Source organism: Podarcis pityusensis, assembly GCF_964106645.2.
Source record: "Podarcis pityusensis genome assembly, chromosome: 10".
Lineage (NCBI taxonomy): Eukaryota > Metazoa > Chordata > Lepidosauria > Squamata > Lacertidae > Podarcis > Podarcis pityusensis.
The window spans coordinates 12,778,648-12,798,093 of record NC_138035.1 but is presented as its reverse complement, the minus strand read 5'-3'; the positions used below and the strand labels follow the sequence as shown (position 1 = coordinate 12,798,093).

At 46.1% G+C, this 19,446-nt stretch overlaps 1 protein-coding gene across 1 annotated transcript in view; it reads left to right on the top strand.

Annotated features, from left to right (window-relative positions):
* IRAG2 (inositol 1,4,5-triphosphate receptor associated 2) overlaps window positions 1-19,446 on the top strand; it is a gene marked incomplete at its 5' end in the record, with an annotated part of 64,083 nt that overhangs the window by 31,726 nt on the left and 12,911 nt on the right. Inside the window, 12 exons of the mRNA XM_080971983.1 lie at window positions 1,448-1,509; window positions 2,388-2,459; window positions 4,480-4,585; window positions 6,216-6,357; window positions 8,700-8,778; window positions 12,989-13,026; window positions 13,110-13,174; window positions 14,915-15,034; window positions 15,593-15,659; window positions 16,895-16,922; window positions 17,890-18,030; window positions 18,413-18,544. Coding sequence (XP_080828109.1) covers window positions 1,448-1,509; window positions 2,388-2,459; window positions 4,480-4,585; window positions 6,216-6,357; window positions 8,700-8,778; window positions 12,989-13,026; window positions 13,110-13,174; window positions 14,915-15,034; window positions 15,593-15,659; window positions 16,895-16,922; window positions 17,890-18,030; window positions 18,413-18,544 — 1,052 coding nt within the window. The remainder of the gene's footprint in view (window positions 1-1,447; window positions 1,510-2,387; window positions 2,460-4,479; window positions 4,586-6,215; window positions 6,358-8,699; window positions 8,779-12,988; window positions 13,027-13,109; window positions 13,175-14,914; window positions 15,035-15,592; window positions 15,660-16,894; window positions 16,923-17,889; window positions 18,031-18,412; window positions 18,545-19,446) is intronic.

The following is a 19,446-nucleotide window of genomic DNA, read 5'->3' as shown; positions in this document are numbered from 1 at the left end:
TTAAGGGCAGCTGGCATGTGTTCTTTTGCCTGCATGAAAATGGGAGTGTTCGCTTCACTCTGGGTTTTCTCCTAAAATAACCAATCTTACCGTCAAATTTTGGTGTTTTGTTTTTCATTTTGAGCCGAGAACCATATTGCAAAATTCGGAGCAGTACAAAATCTCAGAGCATCTACTTGTGCAAAGAGATGTGCTTATTAATGGGTAGAAATTATCCAGTGTCCATGCACTGGGAGCGATTTGAAGGATCCAATTGGAGCCCAATGTAGTAACAAGGCCGAACAACCTGACACTCCTTACCCAGCTGTGACCTGGAACACATCTGAGAATTTGTGCCTCAAATGCCGCTGCTTGGAGGATGCAATGTTTTTTTGATCTATCACTTTAGATACTGTCCAAGTGTATTTTTGTGCTTCAAACAACTTTTCCTCCTGCCTCCTAGGAGAACGTGGTGCAGACTTCCTCTATTAATAATGTTAATAGAGGCATATCATTGGTGTCTATTCTGAATCTCGCTCAGAAATCAACATTTGCCTGTCTTTATGTTTTTACGTGAAAGTGGTCCCCAGGTCTGTTGTGGCTTTGCCACAGTTTCTTTAGGACTTGCAGTTATTGTTGGTGCTATATATGTATATGAATTTCTGAATACCAAGGTCCAACTTTGGGGCAAGTACTCTTTGATGAGTGAATCCCGACAGAGATTTAAAGTCACAAAATATGTAGCAAAGTAAAGTGTGGAGATATAGACTGTTAGACCTTTAAAACATGCCTCTCCAAGGGAGTTCCAAAATTTCCCTCTCCGCACAACATAGGAAAAGACTACATGTTTGGTAAGTTAAAAATTGGTTTACTTACAAACTCTTCGAAGGTCGGATTCATATGCTTTTGCATACATCAGTCAGATAAGTTGCACAGGCAGTAAAACATAACTTACTTACAAAGTTCCTAGTTTATTGGTATAGGAAGTCAAGATTGACTGGTGAGAGCTAAGCTGGAGCAACCAGCTCAGACCTCTTCACATGCTGAGCTTCTAAGGTAGTCTGCACAGGGAACAATAGGCTTGATTACCTATTTCAGGCATCCCCAACCTTCAGCCCTCCAGATGTTTTGGACTACAATTCCCATCATCCCTGACCACTGGTCATGTTTGCTAGGGATCATGGGAGTTGTAGGCCAAAATATCTGGAGGGCCACAGGTTGGGGATGCCTGACCTATTTCCCCCCAAGGTAAGGGAAGTGACATGACTAAGCCTGACAGCACAGCTTACTCTGTGGTATTAACCCCTTCATGCATTAATTAGACTTAAGAATGTTGGTTATATGTGGCTGGTTATCCCACCATTTTTGTACGCATATTGGTGGACTGCTTTTATTTTGGTTAAAGAAGACAAACTCTTGTATAATTTGGATAGCTTCTGATCAATCCTTACAACGTCTTGCTTCTTAGCTGCCCTTGACTCGCTCAGGCAGAAGCATTTTGAAGGACTGTTGTGTGGAGTTCTTTGTCAGGTATTATTATTATTGTTGTTATTATTATTATTATTATTATTATTATTATTATTGCAAAATTAGTGAACCCAAGCAGAATTGTGACAACATCTGGGGTTTGCTGGCTACCTTAAAGGTAAAGATAAAGGGACCCTTGACCATTAGGTCCAGTCATGGCCAACTCTGGGGTTGCGGCGCTCATCTCGCTTTATTGGCTGAGGGAGCTGGCATACAGCTTCCGGGTCATGTGGCCAGCATGACTAAGCCACTTCTGGCGAACCAGAGCAGCACACGGAAATGCCATTTACCTTCCTGCTGGAGTGGTACCTATTTATCTACTTGCACTTTGAAGTGCTTTTGAACTCCTAGGTTGGCAGGAGCAGGGACCGAGGAAGGGGAGCTCACCCCGTCGTGGGGATTCGAACCGCTGACCTTCTGATCAGCAAGTCCTAGGCTCTGTGGTTTAACCCACAGCACCACCCGCATCCCTCGCTGGCTAACTTACCCATCCTAGTTTTACAGTGTTCTGCACTGCAAGCTTCCTTCCAAGACATTCTGTTTGCTTGCTGTAGTGTAGGAAGTTGCCCTGCACTTAATCGGATGGTTTGTCCCTCTAGTCTTTCCCAGAAGTCTCCTCCAGCCTTACCTGGAGATGCCAGGGTTTGAACCCAGGACCTTCTGCATACAAAACAGATTCTCTGCCATTGAGCTAGGGCAGCTCCCCAGTAGGATTTGGCATTCCCCCTTCCTCTCTTGCTCCAAGCATTGACGTGTCACCTCTAGTAGTGTATTGTCGGATAGAACATAAGCCACACCTCCAAAATGATCTCGCGTGTGATGTCAGGACCACCTGACCCAGGATACTAACACCCAGCTGAAAATTCTTTGAATTAAAACAGAGCTGTGCTTGTGATGATGAGAGTCCTTCGTCCAGCCCAAATGTAAACAAAGAGATAAGAACAGGGCAGAAGGTAAGACCTGGAAGCTCCTGGCTCTTTAACGGAGAGCGTGCATGGTGTACGAGAAGTGGAACAGGAAAAAGTAGCTTCCTCTTATTTGAAGTGCAACTTTTCACCCATAGAAAACCCCACAGCAGAGATGATGCAATTCATGAACGTTTAGGTACATGAGCTGGGCGATATATCAATACAGTGGTACCTCAGTTTTCGAGCATCTCAGAAGCCGAACGTTTTGGAACCTGAACGGCAAAAACTCAAAAGTAATTGCCTCCATTTTTGAACGCGCCTTGGAAGTCAAACGGCTTCCGCTGCCTGTTTTTCTTTCTTTTCCATTGGCTTTCCTGACCGCCCTTTGCGCCTCGATTGTTGAATGTTTCGGATGTCGAATGGTCTTCCGGAACAGATTATGTTCGACAACCGAGGTACCACTCTATATCGTCCAAAACCGGTTTCAAGTTCACATTGTGATAATTGTTTCATAATAGTTGAGCTGGCAATATATCGCGAATCACAATGTGTGTAAGGGCTAGGCGATACCTGGTTTTCAACATTGCAATAACTCACCAGCTAAACATCATGATAACTCACCAGATAAGCATCGCAATAACTCACCAGCTAAACACTGCAATGTGATCAGCTGCTAAGCTTCACAATATCACCTGCTAAACATTCACTACTGGTGAATCCAGGGCTAGTTCCACACTAGTGCCTTTTAGTGAGTTATTTTCCCCACAATTAGCTGAGAAGGAATTTAGAATAAAGTTCTATACAGCACTTAATGTAGTGATATACCGTATTTTTTGCTCTATAAGACTCACTTTTTCCCTCCTAAAAAGTAAGGGGAAATGTGTGTGCGTCTTATGGAGCAAATGCAGGCTACGCAGCTATCCAAGAAGCCAGAACAGCAAGAGGCATCGCTGCTTTCGCTGCGCGGCGATCCCTCTTGTTGTTCTGGCTTCTGGGATTCAGAATAATTTTTTTCTTGTTTTCCTCCTCCAAAAATTAGGTGCGTCTTATGGTCTGGTGCATCTTATAGAGCGAAAAATACGGTACTCTGCAAAATGCCTCCCCCCCCCCCCATTGAGAAGATCCAAACTGGTGCTCTACTTTTAAACTGAGCTCTTAAAACAGAGAGTTTTGGCTGGCACCTTCATTATACGCCTTTCAGCACCAGGCGAAAACATTCCTCTTCAACCAGGTCTTTGGCTAATTGACATCTGGTGCCTTTTGAAATGTGTTGTGGGGTGTATTGGTTTGTGTTTGTCCTAATCCTTATTATGTATTTTGTGTTTTTTTTATGTTGTATATTTATGTTATGAACTGCCCTAAGATCAACAGATGAAGGGGTGGTATATCAATTATTAACAACAACAACAACTGAACCTAAACTAAGGACTCATTTACACATACCTTTCCCCACACACTTTCTGGGTCCACACTTTCCTGGTCTGTGTCTGAGTGGTGTTTCCCCCCCCCCCCCTTTTGCCTTATCACTTTCACCAGGAAAACCAGCTCTTTCGTGCTAATCAGAACAAATGGAAATTTGGGTTTTCTTGCATTAGAGAGTGGGCTTTCATAGGGGAAGCAGCAGGGCAAAAAAGCAAATAATAATAATAATAATAAATAAATAAATAAATAAATAAATAAACCTGCTTGGCTACAGATCGGAAAAACGTGAACCTGAGTCTAGAAAGAATGAAGGATAATGAATGTGGGTGAGCCAAAAATCTTAGAACTCAATGCTTCAAGATTTCTAGGGCTTCCTTAACAAAACCATCCCCATTCTCGTGAAGGAAACGGCAAAGTTATCTTATCCTCCTCTAACAATGGGGATGTCTTTGAGCTAATGCTCTGTTTTTTAAAAGGTGGGTGGAGATGACTACAAAATTGTTCTTCTAACCCATGTGCCAAGTGCTAGATTGCTCTCTATTGACAAAAGCTCCATCAGCTAATCGCATGGCAAGTTCCGGGTTTTGGGGCGGGGCAGTGGGAGAAAGAAGGCTTATGCCTTAACTTTTTCTTCTTCACTTAGAAAAACTGCTGCTACAAAGGATTCGGGTACCAAGAGAATCTGCTGTTTGACTTGTCCTGGTCACACGCTTCAAGGCGCCGGTGCTTGCAATATTCTTCACTACTAGGTAAGATTGAAAATATCTCCCCTTTTTTCTTTGAATGATGCAGTTCAGGAGGGGAAAGTGCAGGCTTTTCATACCAAACACAACCTAAAGCCCTTTATTAGCCATGAGTACCTAAAGTCCTTTCTTTTGAGAGCATCCTTTCAGGTGACAAGGAAGACTGGAAACTGGTTGCACTGTGCTCAGCAGTGAGGACTGAACTAATTTTTGCATGGCGAGTTCCCGCCTTCTCTCTCAGAAATAAAGACACAAGACACAAGAATTCGAGTTAATGGGTCAAATTAGGCCACAACTTTATTGATTACAGGAATTGAGCGATATTGGCTTAGGCATTGGTCCTAACAACTAACCGGCTTCAGCCCGCTTGCTTGAAGACTGGTAAGGGTTAACCACCAGTAGGGGGAGTCCTGCTGAGGCACGTCAACTAGGAGCTCCCCCCGAAGTTACCGCTTGGGGGCGTGCCGTGGGCCCACACCTCCATAGGCTTAGGACAAGGCCACGCCCCCCAGAATCGTTTACCGGACTACCCTTATGATTGGGGGAAGGTGATGGCGCTTCCTTCCCCCCCCTTCTTCTGCATAACAATAAAACAATACCCCTACCAATGCCTAACCGCCAATACCAAGGAGTTGTGACGGTTTGCTACGAGCTGGCGAAAACCAAGTGGCTGGAGCCAATCTGCCAAATGGAAAAATTCCTACCAGGCCCCTTGACGGCGACCAACCGAAGTCCATAGCAACGTCAGAGAGCCTAACCTAACTGGTGGGAGGAAAGGGAAGAAACCTGGCTGGCTGCGGCATGGCAAAGAGGGAGACCCTCGGCTGCGCCAGACCTAAATGCAGCGAGGCCATGCTCCCCGGCCCAGCTGATTGGCTGGCCCGAGAATGACGCGTCCGAGGATTCCCTGGTATCGCAGGGGCTGCAGCCAGCCCCGCAAGCGTGGGGAGGGGCGTGAGCCCGCAACCCCACCTCCTCCCTAGCTCGGATGTGGCTTTAGGATAAACATGTCCCACTCCCCCTTCAAAACAAAATGAAACAATGCATGCACCACCCAGACCTATGTTGATGAAAATAGGGTACATTTAGGGTACATGTGTCTCCAGTCCAGATTGGGGGGCCCACACAGTTTTCTGAAAATCCCCACCCACCCACACCCCAATATGTAGTCTAGCCTTCAGTGAAATTCTCATGGCCAGCTCGCTAGTTCAGCCCCACATGTTTTGAGAGACCTCTGAAAATTGCCAGTTAGTTAGCCTTGTTCTGTGGGATTCTGGGAAAGCAAGGTTACGACTTGTGGCTCACCCCATACATTTCAGGCACAATTGACACCCATGTTGACGCATATGGCCTCACCCATGGAACCTTAGAAACTGTAGGTTGTTAAGGGTGCTATGATTCGTAGCTCTGTGGGGGGGGGGGAAGGATACACTACAGTTCCCAGGATTCCTTTGCGGAAAGCCATGTCCTTTAAATCTACTCAGGAGGTGGTGAGCTCTTCGTTGGTGGAGGTTTTTAATCAGAGGCTGGGATGGTCATCTTGTTAGAGAAGCTGTTGCAAGTTTCCTGCACGAAGCAACAAATTGGATTATACAACCTCGAAACCCTTTTATGTTTCTATGTATGCTTTTGACAGATGCGTTGGCCCTTGACCCTCTCCAGCTGATCCAGAGGAGCTCTGTGTCCAGGGCCTTTGAAAATACGAGAACCCTGTCTACTTCTGGACAGAAACATCTGAGAAATGGCTCCATCTTCGATGTGAATCTGGAGGGGCACAAGTAAGACCAGTGGTCAAGTTTTAAAAATATAGGCTCCATGGGCACTTCTTCTCTGAATGAAGCTGCCATCTTGGATGGAAGTGCCTCCAATGTCTCACTCTTGCCATTGGCCAGGGAATAACCAGGGCAAGGATTGAAAAGCCCAAAGGTTCACCAAGACTCGGCACCAGACACACTGACCAGATGTTTGGAAGCTGTGGCTGGATGGTTACGTGGAAGCCGGTTGAAGTTAAATCCTTCGAAGACAGAGGTCCTCTGGCTGGGACGGGACGATATGGGATTGGGGGGGCAACTCCCATCTCTTGCGGGGGTGCAATTAGTGCCAGCACCATCCGCTAAGAGTTTGGGTGTAATCTTCGATACCTCCCTCTCTATGGAGGCGCAGATTACAGCTATAACAAAGGTGGCATTTTTTCATCTCCGCCAAGCTAAGCAGTTGGCCCCTTATCTCTCTCGCCCTGACCTAGCCACTGTGATCCACGCGACGGTCACCTCCAGACTGGATTATTGTAACTCACTCTACGTGGGGCTGCCCTTGAGACTGACCCAGAAACTCCAGCGGGTGCAGAATGCCGCAGCGAGACTCCTTACGGGGTCTTCACTGCGAGATCACATTCATCCGGTGCTATACCAGCTGCACTGGCTCCCGGTGGAGTACAGGATCAGGTTTAAGGTGCTGGTTTTAACCTTTAAAGCCCTATACGGCCTAGGACCCTCGTACCTACGGGACCGCCTCTCCTGGTATGCCCCACAGAGGAACCTACGGTCTGCAAATAAAAACATCCTGAAGGTCCCAGGCCTCAGAGAGGTTAGGCTGGCCTCAACTAGAGCCAGGGCTTTCTCGGCTGCGGCTCCAATCTGGTGGAACGCTCTGTCACAAGAGACTAGGGCCCTGCGGGACCTGACATCTTTCCACAAGGCCTGCAAGACAGAGCTGTTCCACCAGGCCTTTGGTCAGGGCCCAGCCTGACTCCCTCCTCTGGCAACCTGCACAGAACTTTGCTTAACGGTTGCCATTAATTTGATTTTAATTAATTTTTATAATGAAATGTTTTAGAATGTTGGATTATTTGATTGTTTGATTATTTGTTTGTTGTTAGCCGCCCTGAGCCTGGCTTTGGCTGGGGAGGGCGGGATATAAATAAAATTTATTATTATTATTATTATTATTTATTATTATTATTATTATTAAGTATAATGAGCAGAGCAGGCATGGGGGGGGGGTCCAAAAACTTCAGTCTGCCATCAGCCTATCCCAACCTGCCCGCTTTTGGGGGGACCAGTCCAGGGGTTGGCATGGCCTCTCATCTTCCTCCTCCCTAAGTCTCAGTGTTGCAATTGCAGAACTCAGCAAGAGGAGAAGGATGGAGACAAACCTAGATTTAGTTGACCCTACCTCTCATTTATGGGATGCGGGTGGCGCTGTGGGTTAAACCACAGAACTTAGGATTTGCTGATCAGAAGGTTGGCGGTTTGAATCCCTTGATGGGGTGAGCTCCTGTTGCTCGGTCCCAGCTCCTGCCCACCTAGCAGTTCGAAAGCACGTCAATGTGCAAGTAGATAAATAGGTACCGCTCCGGCGGGAAGGTAAACGGCATTTCCGTGCGCTGCTCTGGTTCGCCAGAAGCGGCTTAGTCATGCTGGCCACATGACCCGGAAGCTGTACGCCGGCTCCCTCGGCCAATAAAGCGAGATGAGCGCCGCAACCCCGGAGTCGGCCACAACTGGACCTAATGGTCAGGGGTCCATTTACATTTACCTACCTCTCATTTGCTCTGGATCCATCCAGTTGTTGTTCTCCCTGCCTCCCCCCCCCCCAATCCCAATGGGCACCAGCTACCCCTGAGAGTTGGCATACCACATTTGTAAGCTAGTGAAATAATAATTCACATTGCCATATAAAGATGTGGGGGTGGAAGGCCCTTAAGGCCATTAAATCCAGAGTCTTAAATTTCCGAGAGCTCAGTTGGTAGAGCATTCAATTCTTAATCTCAGGGTTGTGGGTTCAAGCCCCACGTTGGGCAAAAGATTCCTGCATTGCAGGGGGCTGGACTAGATCACCCTTGTGGTCCCTTCCAACTCTACAATTCTGTTGATTCTGCCTGAACTATACCACTGACTATGACACCCAGAACAAGTAGATGTCTGCCTGAGTCTGGCTTGTTTTCCGCTCTGGCCTACAGCCACTTCCTCAACACTCTTTCTGCTTCACAGCCAGTGGGCCTGTTCACCTATGTAAATGCTGTAGATAAAAATATCCCCTGTGCAGCTTGCTTGAGGGGTAACGATGGTGAAGCGCAATGCTTTGGCGTCCTCATGCAAATGAAGCTTTCTGCCATCAGGTGCGATGCCCAGTCTGTTGGTAACCAGACCGATGCAGAGCTTGCCTTAGCCAGAAGGATGGATGCAGACTCTACCAAGGTTAGTCTTCCATCAAGTTTTCCATCAGTTTTGATGACAGCACAGTTTCTCTGGGAGAAAACTGGATAGTTTAAATCCAGTGGGTGGGGGCTATAGTTTGTCATGTGGGAAGAGAGCTTAGAATCATAGAATCATAGAGTTGGAAGAGACCACAAGGGCCATCGAGTCCAACCCCCTGCCAAGCAGGAAACACCATCAGAGCACTCCTGACATATGGTTGTCAAGCCTCTGCTTAAAGACCTCCAAAGAAGGAGACTCCACCACACTCCTTGGCAGCAAATTCCACTGTCGAACAGCTCTTACTGTCAGGAAGTTCTTCCTAATGTTTAGGAAGGGGGGATGCTGTGGCAGAATTTAGCTTGGGGGGGTGCTGTGACAGAATGGCTCCACAACAGGTTTATTCCCCACCCCCCATGGTGGAGAAGCTTTGTGGGTTCGTATTAAACTCTCTGAAATACCTGTATCCTGGTTCTTCTGGGAACAGTTCTGCAAGACAATGCACTGTTGAAAGATGTGCTTAACTTTCATTCAGGTCATGAGCTAAGGAAATACCAGATCTACACTAAGTGTAATGCGATGGGCTTTTTTTCAAAGGGGTGAGGATTAAAAATCCTAACCCCTTTAAGGTTGTGTATGCACAATGCATTTAAAGCGCATCCACCCTCCAAAGAGTCCTGGGAACTGTAGTTTGGTCAGGGTGCTAGGAATCGTAGCTCCGCAGGGGTTAAACTTGCAAACCGGACCTGTGATCCTCCGATGAAGGGCTATGAGCAACATCTGAGCTATGAGCAGCAGAAGTAATTCCATTATAATGTTGTGGTTATGGTGTAATAGAGAGAAGGTAAGGTGCGGCAGGAGAGGAGAAACAATTGCAATGAAATGATAAAAATGAGAGAAAAGACGAAATTGGGTTTTGATTGCATGTGTTAAAAATGTTAAACTTAATAAAACATAATGGGAAGAAAGAGTGGGTTTTCCCGAGGAAAACAGTGGGCAAGCAGGAGTCTGGATGAGCCCAAAGTTATACAAACACTATCAAACTAAATAATAAGTTGCCTCTTGAATTCTCTTGGCCCAAACCTCGTATCAATTTACAACTCAATCTAGCTGGGGCCAGTGGGGGAACTGCCCCCTATAGGGAAGGGGAGGAGCCCATAAACACATCCAAAATAAATAGTGAAGGTCTGGGATTGGATTTTTAAAATGCCAAACACAACCCATCAGGTTCAGAAGGGAAAAGCTGAGGGTCTTCATGTTTGTTTGCCTTTAATGGCTTTCCTGGGGCTCTCATGGTTACTCAAGGTAACTGGATGGTGAGCTGAAGAGGTCTGCGGTTTATTTTTGTAGGCTTTTCTTGCAGCTGTAGGAAACAGCTGCTGCTGCAATGGCTGGGAACAAACCGATTGTCAATGTTAGGCCGAATTGCAGCTATTAAGATGAATGTATTGCCTAGAATGTTATTTTTGTTCCAAACATTACAAATTCTGGACAAGATAGATTGTTTCAAGAGGTGGCAGAAGGATATCTCGAAATTTGTCTGGCAGGGCAAAAAGCCCAGAATAAAATTTAAAATACTGACGGATGCAAAAGAAAGAGGGGGGTTTGCCCTGCCGGACTTAAAACTGTATTATGAAGCAGCTGCATTTTGCTGGCTGAAAGAATGGATGCTCCTCGAGAATACAGATATCTTGGACTTAGAAGGTTTTAATAATACATTTGGTTGGCATGCATATCTATGGTATGATAAAATTAAGGTGCATAGGGCCTTTAAAAACCATATTGTCAGGAAAGCATTATATAACGTTTGGATAAGATATAAAGATTTGTTGGAAAGTAAAACCCCTAGATGGTTGTCACCTTTAGAGGCTACAGCGCTGAAAAAGCTTAATATGGAAGCTGAATGGCTAAAGTATTGGGAAATTTTGGAACAAGATGGAGATAAATTGAAGTTACAGAGCTATGAGAAATTGAAACTCAAGGTTCGAGATTGGCTCCATTATTATCAAATAATGGAGGTACATAAACAAGACAGGAAAATTGGATTCCAGGTGGAGAAATCAAAATTAGAAATTGAACTGTTAGAATCCAATACTAAGAATTTGTCAAAAATGTATAATCTGCTGCTGAAATGGAATACACAAGATGAAATAGTTAAATCGGCTATGATTAAGTGGGCACAGGACATTGGTCATAACATTATGTTTGCTGACTGGGAATGGTTGTGGAACACTGGTATAAAATTTACGGCATGTAATGCCTTAAAGGAAAATATTATGAAAATGATCTATAGGTGGTACATGACCCCAGTCAAGCTAGCAAAAATTTATCATTTGCCTGATAATAAGTGTTGGAAGTGTAAAGAAACGGAAGGTACTTTTTATCATCTTTGGTGGACGTGCCCGAAGATTAAGGCTTTCTGGGAAATGATATATAATGAAATGAAAAAGGTACTTAAATGTACTTTTCCTAAGAAACCGGAGGCCTTTCTCTTGGGCATTGTCGGCCAATTGGTGTCAAAGAAAGATAGAAATTTCTTTATGTATGCTACGACAGCAGCAAGAATACTCATCGCAAAGTATTGGAAGACAGAAGAATTACCCACCTTGGAAGAGTGGCAGATGAAGGTAATAGACTATATGACACTGGCTGAGATGACCGGCAGAATCCGTGAGCAGGGGAAAGAGACGGCGGAAGAAGATTGGAAGAAATTTAAAATTTACCTTAAGAACTATTATAAAATTGAGGAATGTTAAAATGTCGAGGTTTGGAGAAAGAAAAGGAGATTACAGTGACATAAGATTAAGTTGAAGAAAAGAATAAGAAAAAATATATTTGATAAAATTAATTAGAATTTGCTGAAATAAATTTTGGAAATTGGGATGTAGGAAGGGGAGGTTTGGGGGAGTCCGAGAAGAGAGGGACATGAAAAAAAGGTTATGAAATTTTACATGTTTGTATGTCTTTTTTTATTTGTTTGTATTGTTTAAAATTATTTTGTAAAACCAATAAAAATTCTTATAAAAAAAAAAAAAAATGGCTGGGAACAAACCAGCATGCTTTCCACCAAAGCAAAGAGAATGCAAATCCAGATCGTGTAATAGCTAAAGATTTGCATGTCCATACGCTTATCCAGCTAGACATCTCTCTCTAATACTCAACCAGCCTGCCTTCTTGTTTGAAATGCTTCTGGGATTTGATCCAGGCAGCGTGGTGTTAATGGCTGGGGAGTGTCCTCTTCCTGCTTTGAGTATACCGTGTTTTTCGCTCTATAGGATGCACCCGACCATAGGACGCACCTTGTTTTAGAGGGGGAGAACAAGGGGGGGAAAATCTCTCCCTCTCTGCGCAGCGCCCCTTCAGCGAAGCGGCAGGAGAAATGGAGCCCCTTCCATTTCTCCTCCCAGTTCACTGAAGGGGCGCTGCGCAGAGAGGGAAAGCTGCGCTGCGCCTCTCCAGTGAAGCAAAGCCAGGAGATCAACCAGTGCGAACCCTCCGGAGCACAGAGGGAGTTCCCGCAGAGAACAGAGGAACCCGAAGCCCTCCTGCTGCACTCCAGAGGCTTCAGCAAAAGCAAGTGCTCCCACTGTGCTTCAGAGGCTTTGCGTTGCTATTGCTGAAGCCATGGAGCCTGCATTCGCTCCATAAGACGCACACACATTTCCCCTTAATTTTTGGAGGGGAAACAGTGCGTCTTATAGAGCAAAAAATACAGTATATGCTAAACATATATGTTAGAATTCCTGCTCCATGATTGCAGTCATGGGATTTTTGTCTATCACATGATGGTATATGTTTTGACTCCACAGAGTGCGAAGTGACAGAGATAGGATGTTTGTGTTTCCTGTGTTCCGTGAAGTGGGAATATTGTCCTTTGTTTTTTCTCTTTGCTGTCTGATGCTAGAGAGAAAGGCAGCCATGTTGCAGTACTCCGTGTGTGTTTATATGTAAATAAAATAGATTAGCCAAAATGCTGAGTTGCTGAGGTCTGTTATGCAAGCTGCGCAAACTCTGCAGATCCCTAAGTGTGCCGATGTCTGTTGGCATCGGTCACTGTGATGTTTGGGCTGAAGAAAGCTTTTGAAGCTCCTGAATGAAAGACCAGGAGGGAGAGAACATGTCAGTCGGGCATGAGTCTCTGCCAGGGTCCTACTTGAGTGTAGGATGAGCTTCTAACAGTTTTCATCTCTTTATCTCTCCCCACCCATCCCAGGAGAGCGATACTGGACCATTGACAGACGTCCCATCTAGGTGAGAATGTGTGCATGCATTTCATAGTCCACTTCCATTCTGATGTTGAACCATGCACTCAAATTAGGCCCTTGTTCTTTTAGCAGTGAACAAAGTCCACCCCAGGCGATTTCTTCCTCCACTTCAGAATGCACTAATGGAACACATGGTAAGCAACAACCAGGATCTTGCTATTGCCAAATGCATGAATTACTTTTGTGGGTGGTTGAGGTTTTCACATCTGCCAGGAAGGAAATATGATGGAGGAGATGAGGAACCTGTGGGTCCACCCAAACATTGCTGGGCTCCAATGCCCAACATCCCTGGCTATGCTGACTGGAGCCAGTGGGAGTCAAAAGTCCAACAACCTCTGAATGACTGCAGGCTCCCTGTTCCTATAGCTGTGGTCTAAACCACTGAGCCTCATGGGCTTGCCGATTGGAAGGTTGGCGGTTCGAATCCCTGCAAAGGAGTGAGCTCCCATTGCTCTGTCCCAGCTCCTGCCAATCTACCAGTTCGAAAGCATGCCAGTGCGAGTAGATAAATAGGTACCACTGTGACGGGAAGGTAAACGGCGTTTCCTTGCGTTCTGGCTTCCATCATGGTGTTCGATTGCACCAGTAGCAGTTTAGTTATGCTGGCCACATGACCAGGAAAGCTGCCTGTGGACAAACGCTGGCTCCCTCGGCCTGAAAGCAAAATAAGCACCGCAACCCCATAATCGCCTTTGACTGGGCTTAACCATCCAGGGGGTCCTTTATAGCCTGGAGAGCTCAGTTGGCAGCCTCTCGAGCCTTCTAATCTGTGGGCAAATCCAGACAGCCTGTCTTAGTTGGAAATCTTGTGCCCGACGGCACCACTGTTAGGAGGTCTGCTGTAACACAGCTTGGAGGCAAGGGCACATGCCTTGCATGCACAAATTCCTGGGTGTGTTGAGTTTTTGTAAGGTCCTGGGTAGCAGGGCTGGAAATGACCTTTGCCTGACATCTTGGAGAACCACATCCAGATGCAGACTGGACACCATAACTAGAAGGAAATGATTCTCCAGAATTGCATTCCCTTAACAGCAGGTTGCGTGGCAAGGCCCCCAGACCAGCCCTTTGTTAAAATAAATTCACACGGACACAGAATATTTAGTTTAAGGTTATTGGCAAAATTTTAGGCCACAACTTTATTGAATTACAGAAATATGAGTGGTATTGGCTTAGGCATTGGCATAGACACCTGCCTGGTTTGCAGGAAGTCAATAAGGGTAAACCATCCCAATAGGAAGCCACATCGGGGGAACCCGCCTGTAGCTTTCCTCGGTGTTCCCAGAGGCCTGGCATGGCCCTAGCCCCTCAAGTGGACTTCGGACAGGAACCAGGCCCTGGATTCATTTAACTGAATACCTTTGGTCAATGGAGGAGCAGGCGATGGCTGACCTCCCCTCCCCCACAATTCAATGAGCCAATGCCTAACCGCTAAACCTTACAAAGTTGTGACGATTGCTAAGAGGTAGGCGAAAACCAAGTGGCCCATGCCAATTTGCCAAATGGGAGAATTCCTACCTGGCCCCTTTCCCAAGACAGGCAACCAACCAACGTCCAAAGCAAGGCCAGAGAACACATAAATTACAGAGCGGGTGGGCAGGTGTTCGGCAGCGCAAAGCAGGTGCATAGCCACATCGCGCTCAAAAATGATTGGCCAATAGGTCTGGGGTGATTGTGATGCCACCCTGGCATGAAACTGTTACTCCGCCCATGCCAGGGGGCAGGGAGGAACCGGGCTGGGGGCCTGCCCACAACCAGGACCATTCTAATGATGATCCCACTTGTGTTTTCCTCTGCTGTGAAACTGATGCAGACCTTTAGAATTCTGAGAGATGTGAGACATTATTGTTCGTTGCGCTTCTCTGTACCCATTGCAGACTTGGACCCTACACTACTACACGCCGTAGAGGAGACAGTCTGTGAAGTTACTTTGCTGCCAGGTGAAGAAACTGCTGCAAAGGAAGGAGCTAACGGGGAGACTTCCACCAAGAGCACTGGTATGGTACCTTTGGATTATTGGACTCCATCCCTTCTGCTCCAGCAAGTCCCTTGGTTTCTGTGGTAGGCATAGAAGATTGTCCGGACCCTTCTCCACCAGCCTGCTCATTTGCCTGCACGACATTCCACTTTTCTTGTGGCTACCAGGCCAGCACTTGAATACAAGGCTGTCTTAATCCTAAAATGTTTTGTGTTTGTGACGCTAGTCAAATTTGCAGAGTAAACTCAGCATCTTAAAGAGCCTTTAAATGCACCCGTTCACACCTGTACATGCCTGCCTTTGCCTCAAAGCTTCCCTTTTTGCAGAAGTCAGTTGTGCATAGACAAAGGATTTGCTACATTTCACACTTCAAGTAAAATTTTGATGAACTCATCTTGACCCATGCCAGTGCAAAGCTGGTATCTACGCAACACTGTTGTCCCACCCGAAAAATATACCAGTGGACCAATAAACGCCCACTCCTGCTTTGAGCTTCCCAGTTGAATGAGATGATTTGCTCTGATTGCATGTTTCATTTTTGCTTTTAATTATTTTTTCTTCCATCCACACAATTCAGCAGGAGATCCTTCTTCATCTGAGGACGTGGCTAGTGTTGCTGTGTGTAAAACCAGGCAGAATAACAAGTGAGTTTCAGGTCCTATGGACGTCATCCCACCCCTTTGGTCCCTACATGGTCATCTTCTCTCTCAAGCCTTTTGTCAGGAATCTTAGCTGGCGAAGGGGAGTAAAGAAGCACAGGAGGCCTTTGCAGTTCCAGTCGACAAGCATGTGCAGTTTTCCCATCTGGTTGGCCACTGTGAGAAGAGGATGCTGGACTGAATGGGCCATGGGCCTGATCCACCAGGCTCCCATTAGATGTCAAGGGGAAAAGCAACTGTTTGACTTTCAGAAGATCTCTGAAGGCAACCCTGTATAGGGAAGTTTTGTAATGTTGGATGTTTTATTGTTTTAAATATTTTGTTGGGAGTTGCCCAGAGTGGCTGGGGCAATGCAGTCAGGTGGGCAGATTATGATTATTATTAGTAGTAGTAGTACTACTATAGTAAAGGTAAAGGGACCCCTGACCATTAGGTCCAGTTGCGAATGACTCTGGGGTTGCGGCGCTCATCTCACTTTATTGGCCGAGGGAGCCGGCATACAGCTTCCGGGTCATGTGACCAGCACGACTAAGCCGCTTCTGGCAAACCAGAGCAGCACACGGAAACGCCGTTTACCTTCCTGCTGGAGCGGTACCTATTTATCTACTTGCACTTTGATGTGCTTTCAAACTGCTAGGTTGGCAGGAGCTGGGACCAAGAAATGGGAGCTCACCCCATCGTGGGGATTCGAACCGCCGACCTTCTGATCGGCAAGCCCTAGGCTCTGTGGTTTAACCCACAGTGCCACCCGCGTCCCACTACTACTATATTTTATTTTAATGTTCTGATGGTCTGTCCTAAGCTAATTTAGTGGTGGCAAAATCAGTGGCAGCAAAACTGGCATTTTTGGGGAGACTCTTCTGTTTCCTTGAAGCACTTCTTGTTTCTGGTGCCAAAGGCACCTTATTTAGAGCTGGTTTCACCATCTCTGAGGAGTTCGGGGAGGGCAGCACTGGACTGGAGGAGGATTCCCCCTCCCCCCCTGAACAGATCTGAGAAAAAATATTCAAAGTGCGCTCCTTCAAACCCCATCACCTCTCCTATAACCTGGGAACTTGCCAGAACTCAGCTCTGGCGCCTATAAGCTGGGCGCCATTGCCATTCTTAAGAGAACGATGGAGGTGTTTGTGGTGAGTTCTGGCACCTTTTATTCTAGAAAAATAGCACTGCCTATAACCACATGGTCTGGTGGTGTAATCATTTGTCTCTTCTGGTTTCAGTGTGTCTCCCAGTGAGAAGGAAGTGGAGGTAAGCCTTTCAAAATGTTTGCTGTTCTTCTGCCTTCTCTCCCATGCCCAGAATCAGCCTCCCCTAACCTAGTGCATTCTATATATTTTGGACTACAGTTCCCATCATCCTTAATCATTGCGCTTGCTGGTTGGTCCTGCTGGGAATTGCAATCCAACATCAGGAGGGCCACCAGTTCTCTCCATCCCTGGTTAAAAGCTGTTTGGATATCTGGCATTTGTTGAGAATTGCAAGTGAATTGTTTTTGTTATCCTGCTATGTTGTGTCCATTGGATCTTTTTGTTGCTGGTTTATTATATTATCTCAATGTCAGCATAAAATGTGTGTCCACTGCATAGGCTCTTCCAATTCCACACAGTTGTTTCTGATCTTGTGAATAGCACGCCTCTACTTTTAGGTTTATCCTTCATTACTGGTCAGTTTCACCTCTTTTTAAAGAGAAGCCGTTATCTGCTTGCTTTCCATCTGCAAGGACTGGTCCTCATCTTCTTCTTTGGCGATCACTCATAGCCAAGTAAGATTGTCTTCCATAAACACAGTTTTAACAATGAGTCCGTAAGTGACTGTGGAGGCCAGTTCTGGATCCACACATCCTTCCACAGTGGGGACAGTGGTTTCCAGGCAGGAGTTGATCATGGTGTGGATTTGCCAAGCATGCCTTCCTCTTAGCGCGTTTCTCCATTTTGCCCTGTGTTGGAGCATCTTCAAAAGCCATGACAACTTTGGTAAAGGCTGTTCTCCAACTAGAACACTCGCAGGCCAGTGTTTCCCAGTTGTCAGTGTTTATACTACATTTTTTTAGATTTGCCTTGAGAGAGTCTTTGAATCTCTTTTGTTGACCACCAGCATTACGCTTTCCATTTCCCCTTGCTGGTGGCTATTAATGGGCAATCCCTTTTGATCAGGAAACTTGATTTATGTCATTGCCTGCATTGGGGTTGCGTGTATCTTTTTTTCGCTTCGCCAGGGAGAATTTCTTCGACTGTCTCTGGGATTCAAATGTGACCTCTTCACTTTGGAGAAGAGAGTCAGGCTGGAAGAAAGGTCCCGGGATTTAGCAGAGGGAAACCTGAGGAAGGAGATTGCCAGCGCCTTGAAACTACTTGATGTAAGGATGAGCTATGTGCATCTGTTGCTCATTGTTTCCCTTGGCTTTGCTTTAAAAGGGCGAGGATGGACATAACATCTTTAGAGTGGGGTGGGTAAATTGAGAGTGTCCACATTGCAGCTTTATCACCTCCTAGAGCAAGCTTTAAACACCAGTGAAAGGTACTGATTGGCTAGTACCTACGAAGTCACCAACACACTTCCCTCCATTGTTTCTCTGCTCCAAGGCCATTTGCAAAAGTGTGTGAGGAGCCTGCCTGAATCGGGGACGTTCTGCATGCCCTGAGCTATGACCATTCTACCCTGCTGCTTAATCTTCATTTATACAATGGCTGCAATTTTTACATGCCCTCTTTTTCCTTTTGAACACTGTTCCTGTTCAGTCCCTGTCCTCTCTAAGTGAAGATAACCAGGCACAGGAGATCGTCAAAAAGCTTCAGAAGAGCTTGGAGCTGCTGAACCAGTACGCCACCAGGCTTGCCAGCAAGGCAGAAATGCTGGGGGCCATTCATCAAGTAAGTGGTCCATTCCAGAAAATGTAAACGTTGCCTCTTTCTTTTAAAAGCTGGGTTGGGGAACTTGGGTCCCTCCGGAGATTGCTGGACTCCCACTCCTGTCATCCCTCTCCATTGGCCAAGCTAGCTGAGGCTGATGGGATCTGGAGTCCAGCAATGTCTGGGGAGGGGCACAGGTCCCTCAACCCTGTTGTTAGAAGGCGCAAGCTTAAAATTGGGCCATTCCTTTATTGGGTAGATGGTGTGATCTTGCTATATCTGCAGACGTTTGAAGACCTGAGGAGGAACGGTTAGACAGGACAGGGCGGTTGTTACAGAAGAAGTGGAAGGTCCATTTGGGAGATCAGTTTTGGAGTTGCGGCGTTTGGGGCAAGGAAGCAGGAGAGAAACTTGAGGGGCACCGCAGCAGAGGCTCTCGTGCCAGGAAGACTGCTGTGGTTCTCATGAGAAGGAAAAGCTACGCATTGATCCTGAACAGCTTTGTTGAATGCCTGATTTCTAAGTAAAATCCACAAACGGATTTGAAGTAGAACCTCGACTTGGCTGAAACTTACCCTGGAGATTTATTTTGCATTGTGCTATTTCATACAACTTGTGTGGACTTGAGCAGAGAGCAAAGGTCCCATCCTCTGTCGGTTTACTCATTTGCTGTCGCCAGTGCTTTTCCCCCCAAGAAAAATAGGTTCTGGAATGTTCTAAGGAAAAGCGGGACATTCTGGAATCAAATCAGAAGCTGGGACAGCTTCAGTAAATCCAGGGCTTTCCCTAAAAAATAGGGACACTTGCAGGGTCTGGTCTCTGATAATGATTAAAGGCACTAAGGGCCAGATTAAACTAACCTGAAGCTAGCATAAGGACTCCTGTTTGTGCAAGGGGGTTCTCCTTAACCCCTCACCCACCCA